General features: G+C 44.1%; 1 protein-coding gene across 1 annotated transcript in view; it reads right to left on the reverse strand.

The window, feature by feature from the left end:
- The window catches only part of spata5 (spermatogenesis associated 5), a 123,273-nt gene extending 111,837 nt beyond the window's left edge, over positions 1 to 11,436 (reverse strand). The window contains exons 1-10 of the mRNA XM_046322812.1: positions 11,173 to 11,436; positions 9,758 to 9,882; positions 9,403 to 9,560; positions 8,930 to 8,988; positions 7,970 to 8,623; positions 7,696 to 7,825; positions 7,499 to 7,555; positions 7,231 to 7,354; positions 6,168 to 6,269; positions 4,884 to 5,037 (exon numbers count right to left, since the gene is read on the reverse strand). Coding sequence (XP_046178768.1) covers positions 4,884 to 5,037; positions 6,168 to 6,269; positions 7,231 to 7,354; positions 7,499 to 7,555; positions 7,696 to 7,825; positions 7,970 to 8,623; positions 8,930 to 8,988; positions 9,403 to 9,560; positions 9,758 to 9,882; positions 11,173 to 11,341 — 1,732 coding nt within the window. The 5' untranslated portion in view covers positions 11,342 to 11,436. The remainder of the gene's footprint in view (positions 1 to 4,883; positions 5,038 to 6,167; positions 6,270 to 7,230; positions 7,355 to 7,498; positions 7,556 to 7,695; positions 7,826 to 7,969; positions 8,624 to 8,929; positions 8,989 to 9,402; positions 9,561 to 9,757; positions 9,883 to 11,172) is intronic.
- Between the last annotated feature and the right edge of the window lie 49 nt (positions 11,437 to 11,485).

The raw sequence follows: 11,485 nt of genomic DNA on the forward strand, positions 1-11,485 counted from the left end.
AGTCCTCATGACAGTCGGCGGCTCGAAGTTGTTTTACTCGAAGCGGGTGAAGGTGTTTAGATCCTCCAGGAGTGAGGCGTCGGTGATCGCGACGTGGCTGGCTTTCCCTTTGTAATCGGTGATTATCTGGAGTCTCTGCCACATACATCTTGTGTCTGAGCCGTTGAATTGCTACTCCACTTTGTTCCTGTATTGTCGCTTGACCTCTGATTGCCTTATGGAGGTCGTAGCTGGTATGTTAGTAAACCTCCATGGTCCCAGTCACCTTGCCATGGTTAAATGTGGTGGTTCGTGCTATCTGTTTAGCGCAAATGCTGCTATCTATCCATGTCTTTTGGTTTGGATATGTTCTAATCGTCACAGTGGGAACAACATCCACTATGCACTTCCTGATGAACCAAATCAACTAGTCAGTGTATACATCGATACTATTCTGAGAGGCGACCCGGAACAGTTACCAGTCCGCTTAATCAAAACAACCTTGAAGCAAAGATTCCGATTGGTCAGACCAACATTGAACAGTCCTTGCCACGGGAGCGTCCTGTTTAAGATTTTGCCTATAGGTGGGGAGGAGCAGAATGGAGGCAGGGGATGGCCTTGTAGCCATCCTGGAAAGGAGAGTAGCAATGAACCAGGGTCTGTGTTGCGCGTGCAGCACAGGCGATGTGTTGCTAGAATTTCGGTAGCTTTTCCCTCAGATTTCCGGGAGGTAATACGGTCGGCATTTGATAGTGAGGTATTCCAGATCGGGAGAACAAAAAGACTTGAATTCCTGAATGTAACCACAATCACACCATGAGTTGTTAACCATGAAACAAACACCGCCGCCTTTCTTATTTCCATAGAGTTATTTTTTCCTGTCCGTGTGATGGATGGAGAGCCCCGCTGGCTGAATGGACAGGGACAATATATCCAGAGAAAGCTATGATTCTGTAAAACTATGTTACAGTCCCCGATGTCTCTCTGGAAGGAGATCCTCGCCCTGAGCTCGTCGACTTTATTGTCCAGGGACTGAGTGTTAGCGAATACTATACTCTGAAGCGATGGATGGTATGAACACTACCCAAGTTTAACTAGGGCCCTACTCCTACATCCTATCCAGCATTTGCGTCTCGGTGCAGCCCCCGGGATGAATAGAGCTGGCTCGGAAGTTCAAACAAAGGATCCAGGTCAGGGAAGCCTAATTTCTGCTTGAATTTCTGGTGAGTGACCGCCAATCTAATATCCAAAAGTTACTTACGTCTGTAGATAATAATACAAGAAACGTTCTGAGCAAATAATGTAAGAAATAACAAAGAAAAAAACTAAATACTCCAAAGCTGGCTAGGAGCTAAAACCAGGGCGTCCTTGTCTGTTGTACGCCATCTCTTTGGTCAGCAAGGTTCAAATGAACTATCTTCAAAGAATGAATTCCAAAGTTTAGAACTAAAAAGGTCCACAGTTACAAAAAGAATACTCATAGCACATCAAATCTACAGTGGATTCGGAAAGTATTCAGACCCCTTCCCTTTTTCCACATTTTGTTATGTTACAGCCTCATTCCTAAATGGATTCAATTGAGGCATCAACTAAGCTAGCTAGTCATACATGAAGCTTAACACACAATGTAACTCCTTTTTGGAGAAAATAAAATGTACAGGCTTCTATTCTCCTGCATTTTCCAAAGGGCTTCCCCTGTTTTAGAAGGCTTTGTAAATAGTTGGTCCGGATGTGGCACACAGCAATTTACACTGTTTAGACTGAGGAAATGATTCATCTGCCACCACTAGGATCAGTTCACCATCATAACGACAACATAAAGACGCCTAAAAACCCTGGGAGAGAAAGCATGCCGGGACAGGCCGACAGGACTCCATTCAAAACGGTGAAAAACACTTAGGGTTGATCACAGATGGGGACAACAGAGTAATATTTGTAGAAACTTACATTAAAATCAATAGGTCTACAACAGGCTACCTTTGTAATTTAATTCTTAAAACATCTATAATAAATCACTGTGTGTTTATTTCATTAACAAAAATAACTCCAAAATATATTTGTAATCACGCTTCCTTTGGCTCTTGAAATGCTCAGTCTGATCAAGTGGGCGTGAGGAAATACATTTTGTGATGTCATGATGTGGGCCAAAAATCAACCCCACCTGAACAGGCTGAAATTCCAAGCAATTAAAAAAATAAAAAAATAAAAAAACTGCCTTTACACAAAAAGGGCATTATCATCATGTTGAGTGTTAAATTGACCTTAGGTAGTGTGAAAAAAAAACCTTTTAAATGACTATACACAATTAACTCTTCACCATCATTGATTTCTCCCTTTACGCATTTTTAAAACCTGTTAAACTCTGAGCTAAGGGTACCCCCAGAAAAATATTTTGTCAGAAAATAAAAAGTGACATATCATTTGAAAGCTACAGCCTTTGTTGTTATGGAAATGTAACTCAAACCTAACTGCTCACAATGTCATAAGAATCATTTAGTATGCATGGGAATTGTCCCCCACCGCTATGGGACACCTTCCTTAACCATGTCCAAAGGGCAATTACAGGTGCACACAGTGGAATTTCACGAGCAAATGCCACACATTCGACCATCCTATGACAGGAAAACCTTTTAAAATTAAAGATATCATAGCATGCGCTACAAAGAATGTAGTCTACCTATTGAAATACACTTGTGGCCGGGCCTATGTGGTCAAGACGCGCCGGGCACTCAAGAAACACATATCCGAACATAAGAGTAGAATCAGATACCAAGACCCCCAAAAGTCCAGTCGCTATGCACTTTATGACTGCCAGACACAATGTTGCCTCATTAAAGTACATGGGTATCGAGTATATCAAAGTCCTGAGGAGAAGGGGGGGACATCGATAGACTTGTATTGCAAAGAGAATAATGTATAGACTGCTCTAATTGGCGTTTGTCTTATGTCTAGAAATATGGGTGTGGTACACTCCCGGTGAAATGACCTGACGAAGATCCTTGCAGGATGGAAACGTTGTTTGTATACTCATGAAAGTATGTGGTTGATACTGACTTTTTTTCGCCACCCCACTCAAAGGATGTGGGTTTGATCACACTTGACTGCAAGGACTGATCTTCCATGATATCAAAAAAAGTATCATTTTAACCATGTTAAGGCTTTACGGTGTTTGTTTACATTTAATTTGTTTAGAAACATTGGAGTAAAACAAGCTTATATTTTGGGTTCCGATGGGGTACGACACTTGACCTAAGGTCATGAGGCATTTATACATTATATCCTTCAAGACACAATGGGACATATCAGAATTGATGATTTCCGCGTTAAATTAGACAAAAACATATTGAACTCGATGCACACAAAAATAACTCACTTCCCTATTCACATCTGCTTTTCTTGCTAACCTAACACAGAAGCACACAAATGTGCAGACGGCCGCCTTGGCCTTGTCATCTTTCCCTTTGTCTACAGAGTGTCCGTCTCAGGTGAGAAAAATAAAGAATTTTACAAAAGGAAAAAGAGGGAGAGAGAGAGAGAGAGAGAGACCAGGAGAAGCTACAAATAGCCTTCTGCAGCCGGGTCTGGTCTAGCCTACAGCAAGCAGGGCACCATTGTACTGCTGGGGACTGGGGGAAGGATGTCAGAAGCCCCTGACCCTGTCCTGGGGTGAGATGGGAAAGGCAGGGGGGGGGGCAGCTGGTCGTGGGGTCGGTCCGTTCGTGTGCATGACACCCTCACAGCACTTCTATTTACAGGAAGAGACGATGCAGTGAGCCACGTTCCCCCTCGCAGGTCATTGTTACCTGAAGAGGACTGGGAATTGGGGGAAACAACTGGGGTTCCTTGAGAAGTTTTCATGACCGTATGTTGTTGTCGCAGACGGCAACAGAGGAAAAAACACACATCAACATTGTGGTGCTGGACAGGGTCTATTAGAGTTGACTGTCCCTTAACTCAAACATAAAAACACACACACACACACACAGTGTGGACAGTGGAGAAAAATGTGGAATGGGTTGAAATGGGTTTAGGTGACCGATACTGTATCTGAACTACCATTATGTATGGATCCATAGCATTGATAGCCTTGATACGGTCAGATAGAGAGATCCAATCTTCTCTGGAGACGGTTAGTTTTTCCTGTGGTGCACATGTGAGGTTCTGTGTTTGTCTAGTGTTTTGGGTTTCAGCATCGGAGAGAGAGGGGGGGAATCTTCCCTCCAGGGGTTTTCTCTGAAAACACTGCCAGTCACGTCTGGCCTCTGTGGACAGTAAATCACTCTCTTCACCAGAGTGCTTCCGTGAGCCGAAGTAGTAGCCCTCCTCAACTGGAAATGCAATACGCCACGTCCCCGAGACCACCCAAGAGGCTCTGAGGGTCACACACACACACACACACACACACTAACACACACACAACAGGGCCTCTTAACCGACGGCCACAGAATCACCCCAACATCCTGTTATCCTGACACTGTTTACCGGCTAGGGGGATTGGGTTGCAGGGTTAAGGCTATGTGGGCAATGAGGAATTTCACAACAAGTTTGTTTTTTACTTTAAAAAGAGTTTTCTCAATGGGATCCACAAGCCAAAGTAAAAGCCCACATCCTTAGGTCAGGAGAGTCTCAGAGGGTTGGTGTGGTGAGCCACTCAGTTTCAGATAATGAGAAGCTACAATACGGTGGTGAGAAAAATGGCTTTTTCATAGCGTAACCAGCTAAATGGTGATAGCTACATTGGTGGACATTAGTATAACAAATAAACGGTATCATATACCAATCCCTCACCTCAATTCTTAGGCCTTCCATTGGCTATAGTGGGTTAGGCCGTTGCTCCTGGATTGGGCCAAGCATACAGAAACATCACATAGCCTTTGCTTTTAGGTTAGCCTAGCGTTACTTGCCTGCCTCCTTGCAGACGGCGGCCAGGTCTGCCCCGACATATCCATGAGCGCCGTCCGCTAGCTGGGTTACCTCGTCGGGGGTCAGCCTACAGGGCACAGAGGTCAGCAGCTTCCGTAGGATGTCCGCACGCTCCGCCGCGCTTGGTACGCCCACCTGTAACCGTACATTAGTTTAGCGAGTTTATCGTGCATCGGCTAGCTAATCCTGATTGAAATACAAGGAAGTGTTGTTAAGCAAGAGCAATTACGACCACTAACAGCCAGCTTGCGTAGTAACAAAAATGGAGGTTGGGTTTCTCTGTCAACAGATGCTTCAATGGTGTCAGACTACTGATGAGGTGGATTCTGCTTTCAGAGGCCAAGTTAACCTCCCATTTCATGTAAGAAAGTCATGACCATCAAGCTTTTACGGAAAGAGGATCATTTTGTACATGTATTAAACTGCGAGTTTGACCAATTCCAGTCCCCGTGCTTAGGGGGTGCAGGGTCCTCCCCGGGAATATTTTTACATAGAAGGATGGAGAAGTTCAGCTCTGGTGACTGAAAAATTCTACTCCAAATTGTATGAAAATAAAATCATGCTGATACCATCTAAAATATAACTTCCACCTCCAGAAATGGACACAATAACATATTGGACCATGCATATAGCCTAGCCTATGCATGATCTATATTATCAGATGTGTTATTTAGCAATAAGCATTATCACCTGTAGCCTAACTGTAGATATATATACATGGGCTGAAGCATGGGGTTTTCCCATCTGCATTTACCCCATTGGACACAACATCCTGATTGTTATTATTTACTAAAATAATATATACTTTTTTTGTTTGTATTGCAAAGTAAGTCGTTGCCCTTTTTAAGACGCCATTGCCCCTTTAAGAGCTCTGTTGTGCAGCTGCACAAAACTGCATTTGTAAAACGATGCCACGTGTGCAATTGAAGGAGTAGAGAAATAAACATGGTATCAATGGAAAACTGGGATCCCCCTCTTTTTTATCAGAGGCCAAAACTTCTTTCAAAATACATTTGCCAAAACTGTTTAAAAGTGTTTCCCCCGCGATTGCATTCAGAATTGTTGTGCATTGACTGCTTGTCAGAATACATGCATGGCTCTCCCAACTTGAATGCGCCTCGAGAGGAATATTACGCTCTCGTAGTGATTCTACAATGATCTCAAAAACAACCTCACCAGAATCCATATGACAGAAATCTGTCGCAGTGACTGAGAACTTTGAACCCTGCATAACCTCTTCACTCTGGCTAAGCTGAATTACCCACCTCCAGTTCCTTGTCGAAGCGTCCGGGCCGGCGGAGGGCGGGGTCCAGGGCGTGGGGCCGGTTGGTGGCCCCTAGGACCAGCAGTTGGCCTGAATGGCCCTCCTGGAGGAAGAGACAAACCAGGTCAGGGAATAAATAATAATATAGATTGATAATCAATAAACGAGGCGTTTGAATGTAAAAGAGGGATTGGAACAGTAGGTGTAATAAATCATTAATCATAGCCCTAACCGATGACACCGGCACTAAAAGTTCATCAAACATGAACAACAATTTCAGACTGTAAATGTGTCTAAGGCTTAATAACTTACTAGTTTACATCTTCTGAAACCACCAGGTATTATCTGGCAATGCAACATTTACACTTTAACAGAGCTCCTTGTCCTATATGCGAAAATGAACGTCCCTAGCTAGTTTACACGCTGCGGTGTTTTCCGAGGGTGGTCCGGCTGAGAGAGGAAAAATGATTCCATTTCCACCTTCCCCGCTGACCTCCCTCCAATACCACAGGGCTATCAGGGGGGCCAAAACACAAATAAATTACAGTGCGAGAGGAATTCCGTGTGGGTGCAGGAAGTGCTTTCTCCACATTCCACAGCAGCAGGCCCATGGTGGTTGGATTATACAGCAAGCCTTAGCATTGGTCTGGAAAACAGACAGCAGGAGGGAGAGCAGCTGCTTCAGTGCACCATCTGCACCATGGAGCTGGGCTGGGGAGATGAAGATGTACTTGGCGATAACGTGATGCTAATTTGGCACGTCATGGAGACCGGCGGTGATGGGTTTCCCAGGCTCCCTGTGTTCTCTAAGGGGGAGGAGGGCGGCTGTCGAGCCATCTCTGATCGTGGGCCTGCGCTCTCTTTTTCTCATTAGCCTGATTCGCTGACAGAACACTCAAGATTCAGCAAAAACTCAGGAGATACAGACAGAGAGAGAATGTCTGAAGGATGTCCAGGAGAGAGCGGGATGTGTTGGATGTCAGTATGCACTTCCAAGGTTGATGTGTTTATAAAATAAAAGTATCACTGTAGAGATTGTGTGTATACTCTGTAATTGCACTCACTGAACCAATCCCATCCATGAGAGTGAGGAGGGAGGCCACAACGCGCTTCTCCACCTCATTCTGAGCCTCCTCTCGCTTGGGACAGAGCGCATCCAACTCATCGATGAAAATGATTGCAGGTTGCCTGTGTAAACAATGCAAAGCCTTAGTTGTTGAACACTTCTTAGAATACTCTACTTTTTGTGTAGTGAAATGTATATTGATGATAGGATTTAGAAAAACACATACAAAAGGGCACAAATACGGGACACTTGTTTTTATTATTTACCTTTGAGAGGCTTCTGTGAATATCTGTCTCAGTCTGGCCTCTGTTTCTCCATAAAACCTGTAAAGACAGGTTGAACTCAAAATAAATAAAGGTAATTTGGTTTGGCTGTATGAGCATCACTAACCCTCAATATATGATCTTGAACTTATACTTGGTACCCAACCACATTTCATTAGGTAGGAATAATGTGAACATACTTGCTCATGATTTCTGGACCGTTGATTACAGTCATGTGTGCACCGACCTCATTGGCTATGGCTCGTCCAATCATAGTCTTTCCTGTTCCTGGGGGGCCATAAAGGAGAACTCCCCTAGGAGGTGTGATTCCTGTATCATCAAAAGCACAAAAATGCATAAAATCAGAGTTGAGTTTTCATTAATTTGAGCTACATCAAATTGTTTTTAATTAAGAATTTTCCAATTCAACTCAGTACAGAATGCCACCTTGTAAGGAATAACATATCTGTGTACCGTAGTTGGAGAAGAGCTCTGGGTGTTTGAGAGGCAGTTCAATGGTCTCTCGGATGACGTTCAACTGGCTGCTGAGGCCTCCAATCATACTATATGTGACCTTTGACCTCTGGGCCGCTGTATCCTCCATCTGCTCCTCTTGAGCCTCTTTGTATCTGTCTCTGAACTTCACCTTAGTGGAAAAGGAGAGGCAGTAGAAGGTGTCAGTGCTCAGAGCTCCACCAGGGGGAGTAGTCAAGTGTTTGTCTGTGTTGGTCTGCTCTGGGCTGAGGGCACTCCTATCCTCCATCTCCAGACTGAGGCTGCCCTCCTTGGGCTCAGTGGAAGTCTGGGGGTTGCAGGGGGGAGTTGGGGGGACACATGGCACACAAAAGGGCCTGCAGGGAGTACTGGCTGCAGGACCAGGCTCCCGCGGATCCCCGGCCTGCTCCTCCATGGTCAGGAAGCTGAGCTGCAGAGACAGGTCCATGGAGGTGGAGCCCAGGGCAGAGCTCATCAGAGAGGTGTCCTCCGGATCAGGCTCCAGTCCCGGGGAAGGCGGGGGTCTCTCTAGGGAGAGGCCGTCCACCCCTTTCACCCGCTCCACCCGCAGACTGCACGCTCGCCCAAAGTACGTCAGGGATAGGAAGTTTCCAGGGAGTGGGATCTTTCCATCTAAAATATAACCATTTGGACACTTACCATTAAGGTAATGCAATGCAAAGTTTTACATTGAAAAGTTGCATATCCCTTGCTATATTTTTATTTTACCTTTATTTAACTAGGCAAGTCAGTTAAGAACAAATTCTTATTTTCAATGACGGCCTAGGAACAGTGAGTTAACTGCCTGTTCAGGGGCAGAACGACAGATTTGTACCTTGTCGGCTGGGGGATTTGAACTTGCAACCTTCCGGTTACTAGTCCAACGCTCTAACCAATAGGCTACCCTGCAGCAGCTCCATGAAAAACAAACTGGCTTACCCAAAGATCGGAGGAAGAAGTTACTGAATTCCTCCGAATTGAGCGCATCATCCTTTAGTCTGCATTGATAAATGAAAAGCAAAAAACAAAATGTAATATTCATCATGCAATTAACATAACTGTGAAGGAATTTCTGACTCATCACTGAATTGACTATAAAACTGTTGTTGCACGTGCCTCAACAGCAGATGGCGACATTAACCTATAGTATAAAACTTCATCACCTGACAGCAAGGAAACTGGTCTACTTTGTGCTGCCATGGGTGTATGTGCCTTTTGTAAGCAGGATTCAGACATCTTTGACTTAATGGGAGAGTATCAAAAACAAATATTTCCTGTCGTGAAGTTGTCCTTCCTCCCAATGTACCAACACCTCTAAAGACCCAAGGGGAATACGACAGCAATGGCAGACAAATACATCATTGTTCATCATATTTATGGTTTCACAAGTAGCTTTAGCTCTACTGCTTTACCTGGTGGAGAGAAGCACCTCTTCTGCCTGTAGCACAGGTCCTGTCAGGGGATGAACAGTAACTCCATCCCCAGGCTTCACTTTCAGGCTGTTCTGAGTACTTTTCAGTAGGCCAACTTTACCGCCAGGGAAAGACGCTGCCGGCCAGGCCAGACACACCTGGGAAAAAAAAGAATCGGCATATAAACTCGGCCTGGAAATTATCCGACAGCATTTGGGTTCGTCTAATATTATTCAAGATCGACTGTTTCTGGGTCAACTGCTGATATTGTCTCCCCGTTGTTCGATTCATAGTCAATAAGTACATGCACATATACAATATACCTATTACGTTGATGAACACACTGTTGACATACCTCTTGTTGCCCAGTATTGCTCGACAATAGGACTGGTCTTCCAATGCAAATGTTACCAGACTTCATTGCATTTATGCTCAGCTGGACAAGGAATGCTCTGCATCTTTTGGAAAGCTTATCATCCGCTGTATACAAATGTTGACATGGGGGTGACATGTAAGACAATAAGAGGGTAACACGCATGGCAAAAGCCGTGTGATCATGACTCTTAGTTCCACCACATTACACATAAGTCATTGGATGAAGGCGTCTTTTGTACCGGGGAGTTTTGTTAAACGCCCCGACTCTCAGTCTGAACATAAACACGCATCATCTGCGGTATGGTTTTGGAAGCAATAAGGACCTTATCTTCCATATGAGCGAGAAATCCTTTTTTTTCTCTTTTTTTTTAACAAAATATTAAATTGATGCACACCTTTATACCGTTTGTGTTCCCACACGGCCTTATCTCCGAGTTACACTGCATGTTTACAGAAAACAATGTTGACTACCTGTGCTAATTATATAACTATCTGTGTCTCCTAACACGTGTGTAAATGGGAAAACGGACAACACAAAATTGATGTCACGGAAGAATATTGTTGGCTATAACTGTGTTTAAACCGGTTAAAACAGTGTCCTGCACAGGAGTCTGCTGAGGGGGGCTCATAATAATGGCCGGAACGGAGCAAATTGAATGGCATCAAACACATGGCAACTGTGTGGGTGACGTATTTGATATCATTCCCCTAATTCTGTTCCAACCATTACCACAAGCCCATCCTCCCCAAATAAGGTGCCACCTTATTAAAGTGTGTATTTTCCATTTGTTAAAATATTTTTGACCTCATATAATATATATGAAAGTAGAGGGATTTACATGTCTAGAACATACCACAGTTAATAAACTATTTTAGTTTAGATTGAGTATTTGGCTTTCAGAGCCAATTCGCCTTCAAACGGAACAGGTATGGTCCTTGGACAGTTAGGAGTAACGTTAGGCTCCTTTAGTCCATTATTGGGCTGTGTCTACCCATATGCAACTTAACCAAAAGATGGGTCTGTGTATCAAGCTACACCAGGGCCCTCTTAACCTTGTTCCTGGAGCACTACCCTCCTGTGGGCTTTCGTTTAAATCCCAGTTGTAACTAACCTGATTCTGTTTATAATCCAGCTAATTATTAGAATTTGGGGCGCTAGATTTGGGTTGGAGGGGAAACCTACAGGACGTTAGCGCTCCAGGAATAGGGTTGGCGAGCCCTGAACTACACCATACATCCATCAGGTAACTGTTAAGTGCATGCGCAGTGCTAGAGCTCTTGTTCATTGGTGAACAATCTTCATGGTAAATTACATTTCCATTGTATTCAGACATGTTATCATGATAGTATCATAAGTGCAGCAAAACTAGCTAACAAGATACAGTAGCTGGCTACCTTTCTCAATGAATTCAATGACAGTGAACGAGTTGGGATTCTTGCTGCCTCCCCCCTCGTGCCCCGAGCTTTGCAAACTAGTTGAGTCACTGGAGCCATCTCTCAGTCCGCTTGAGTTGTCACCTTCAATGACTCTCCTAACTTTGCTTTTGTTTTTCTTTGAAGACATTTCTCTAATTCAATTTCGCAATAGCATAGCTACGTGTATAACATAACTTTGATCACAAGCATGGGTGAATCCGCTAATATACACTTCCTGGTTAAAGTTCAGTTCCTCCTCTTTTACCGTAAAGCGTATAGTTAAATGACGTGG

Source organism: Oncorhynchus gorbuscha, linkage group LG23 (assembly GCF_021184085.1).
Source record: "Oncorhynchus gorbuscha isolate QuinsamMale2020 ecotype Even-year linkage group LG23, OgorEven_v1.0, whole genome shotgun sequence".
Classification (NCBI taxonomy): Eukaryota; Metazoa; Chordata; class Actinopteri; order Salmoniformes; family Salmonidae; genus Oncorhynchus; species Oncorhynchus gorbuscha.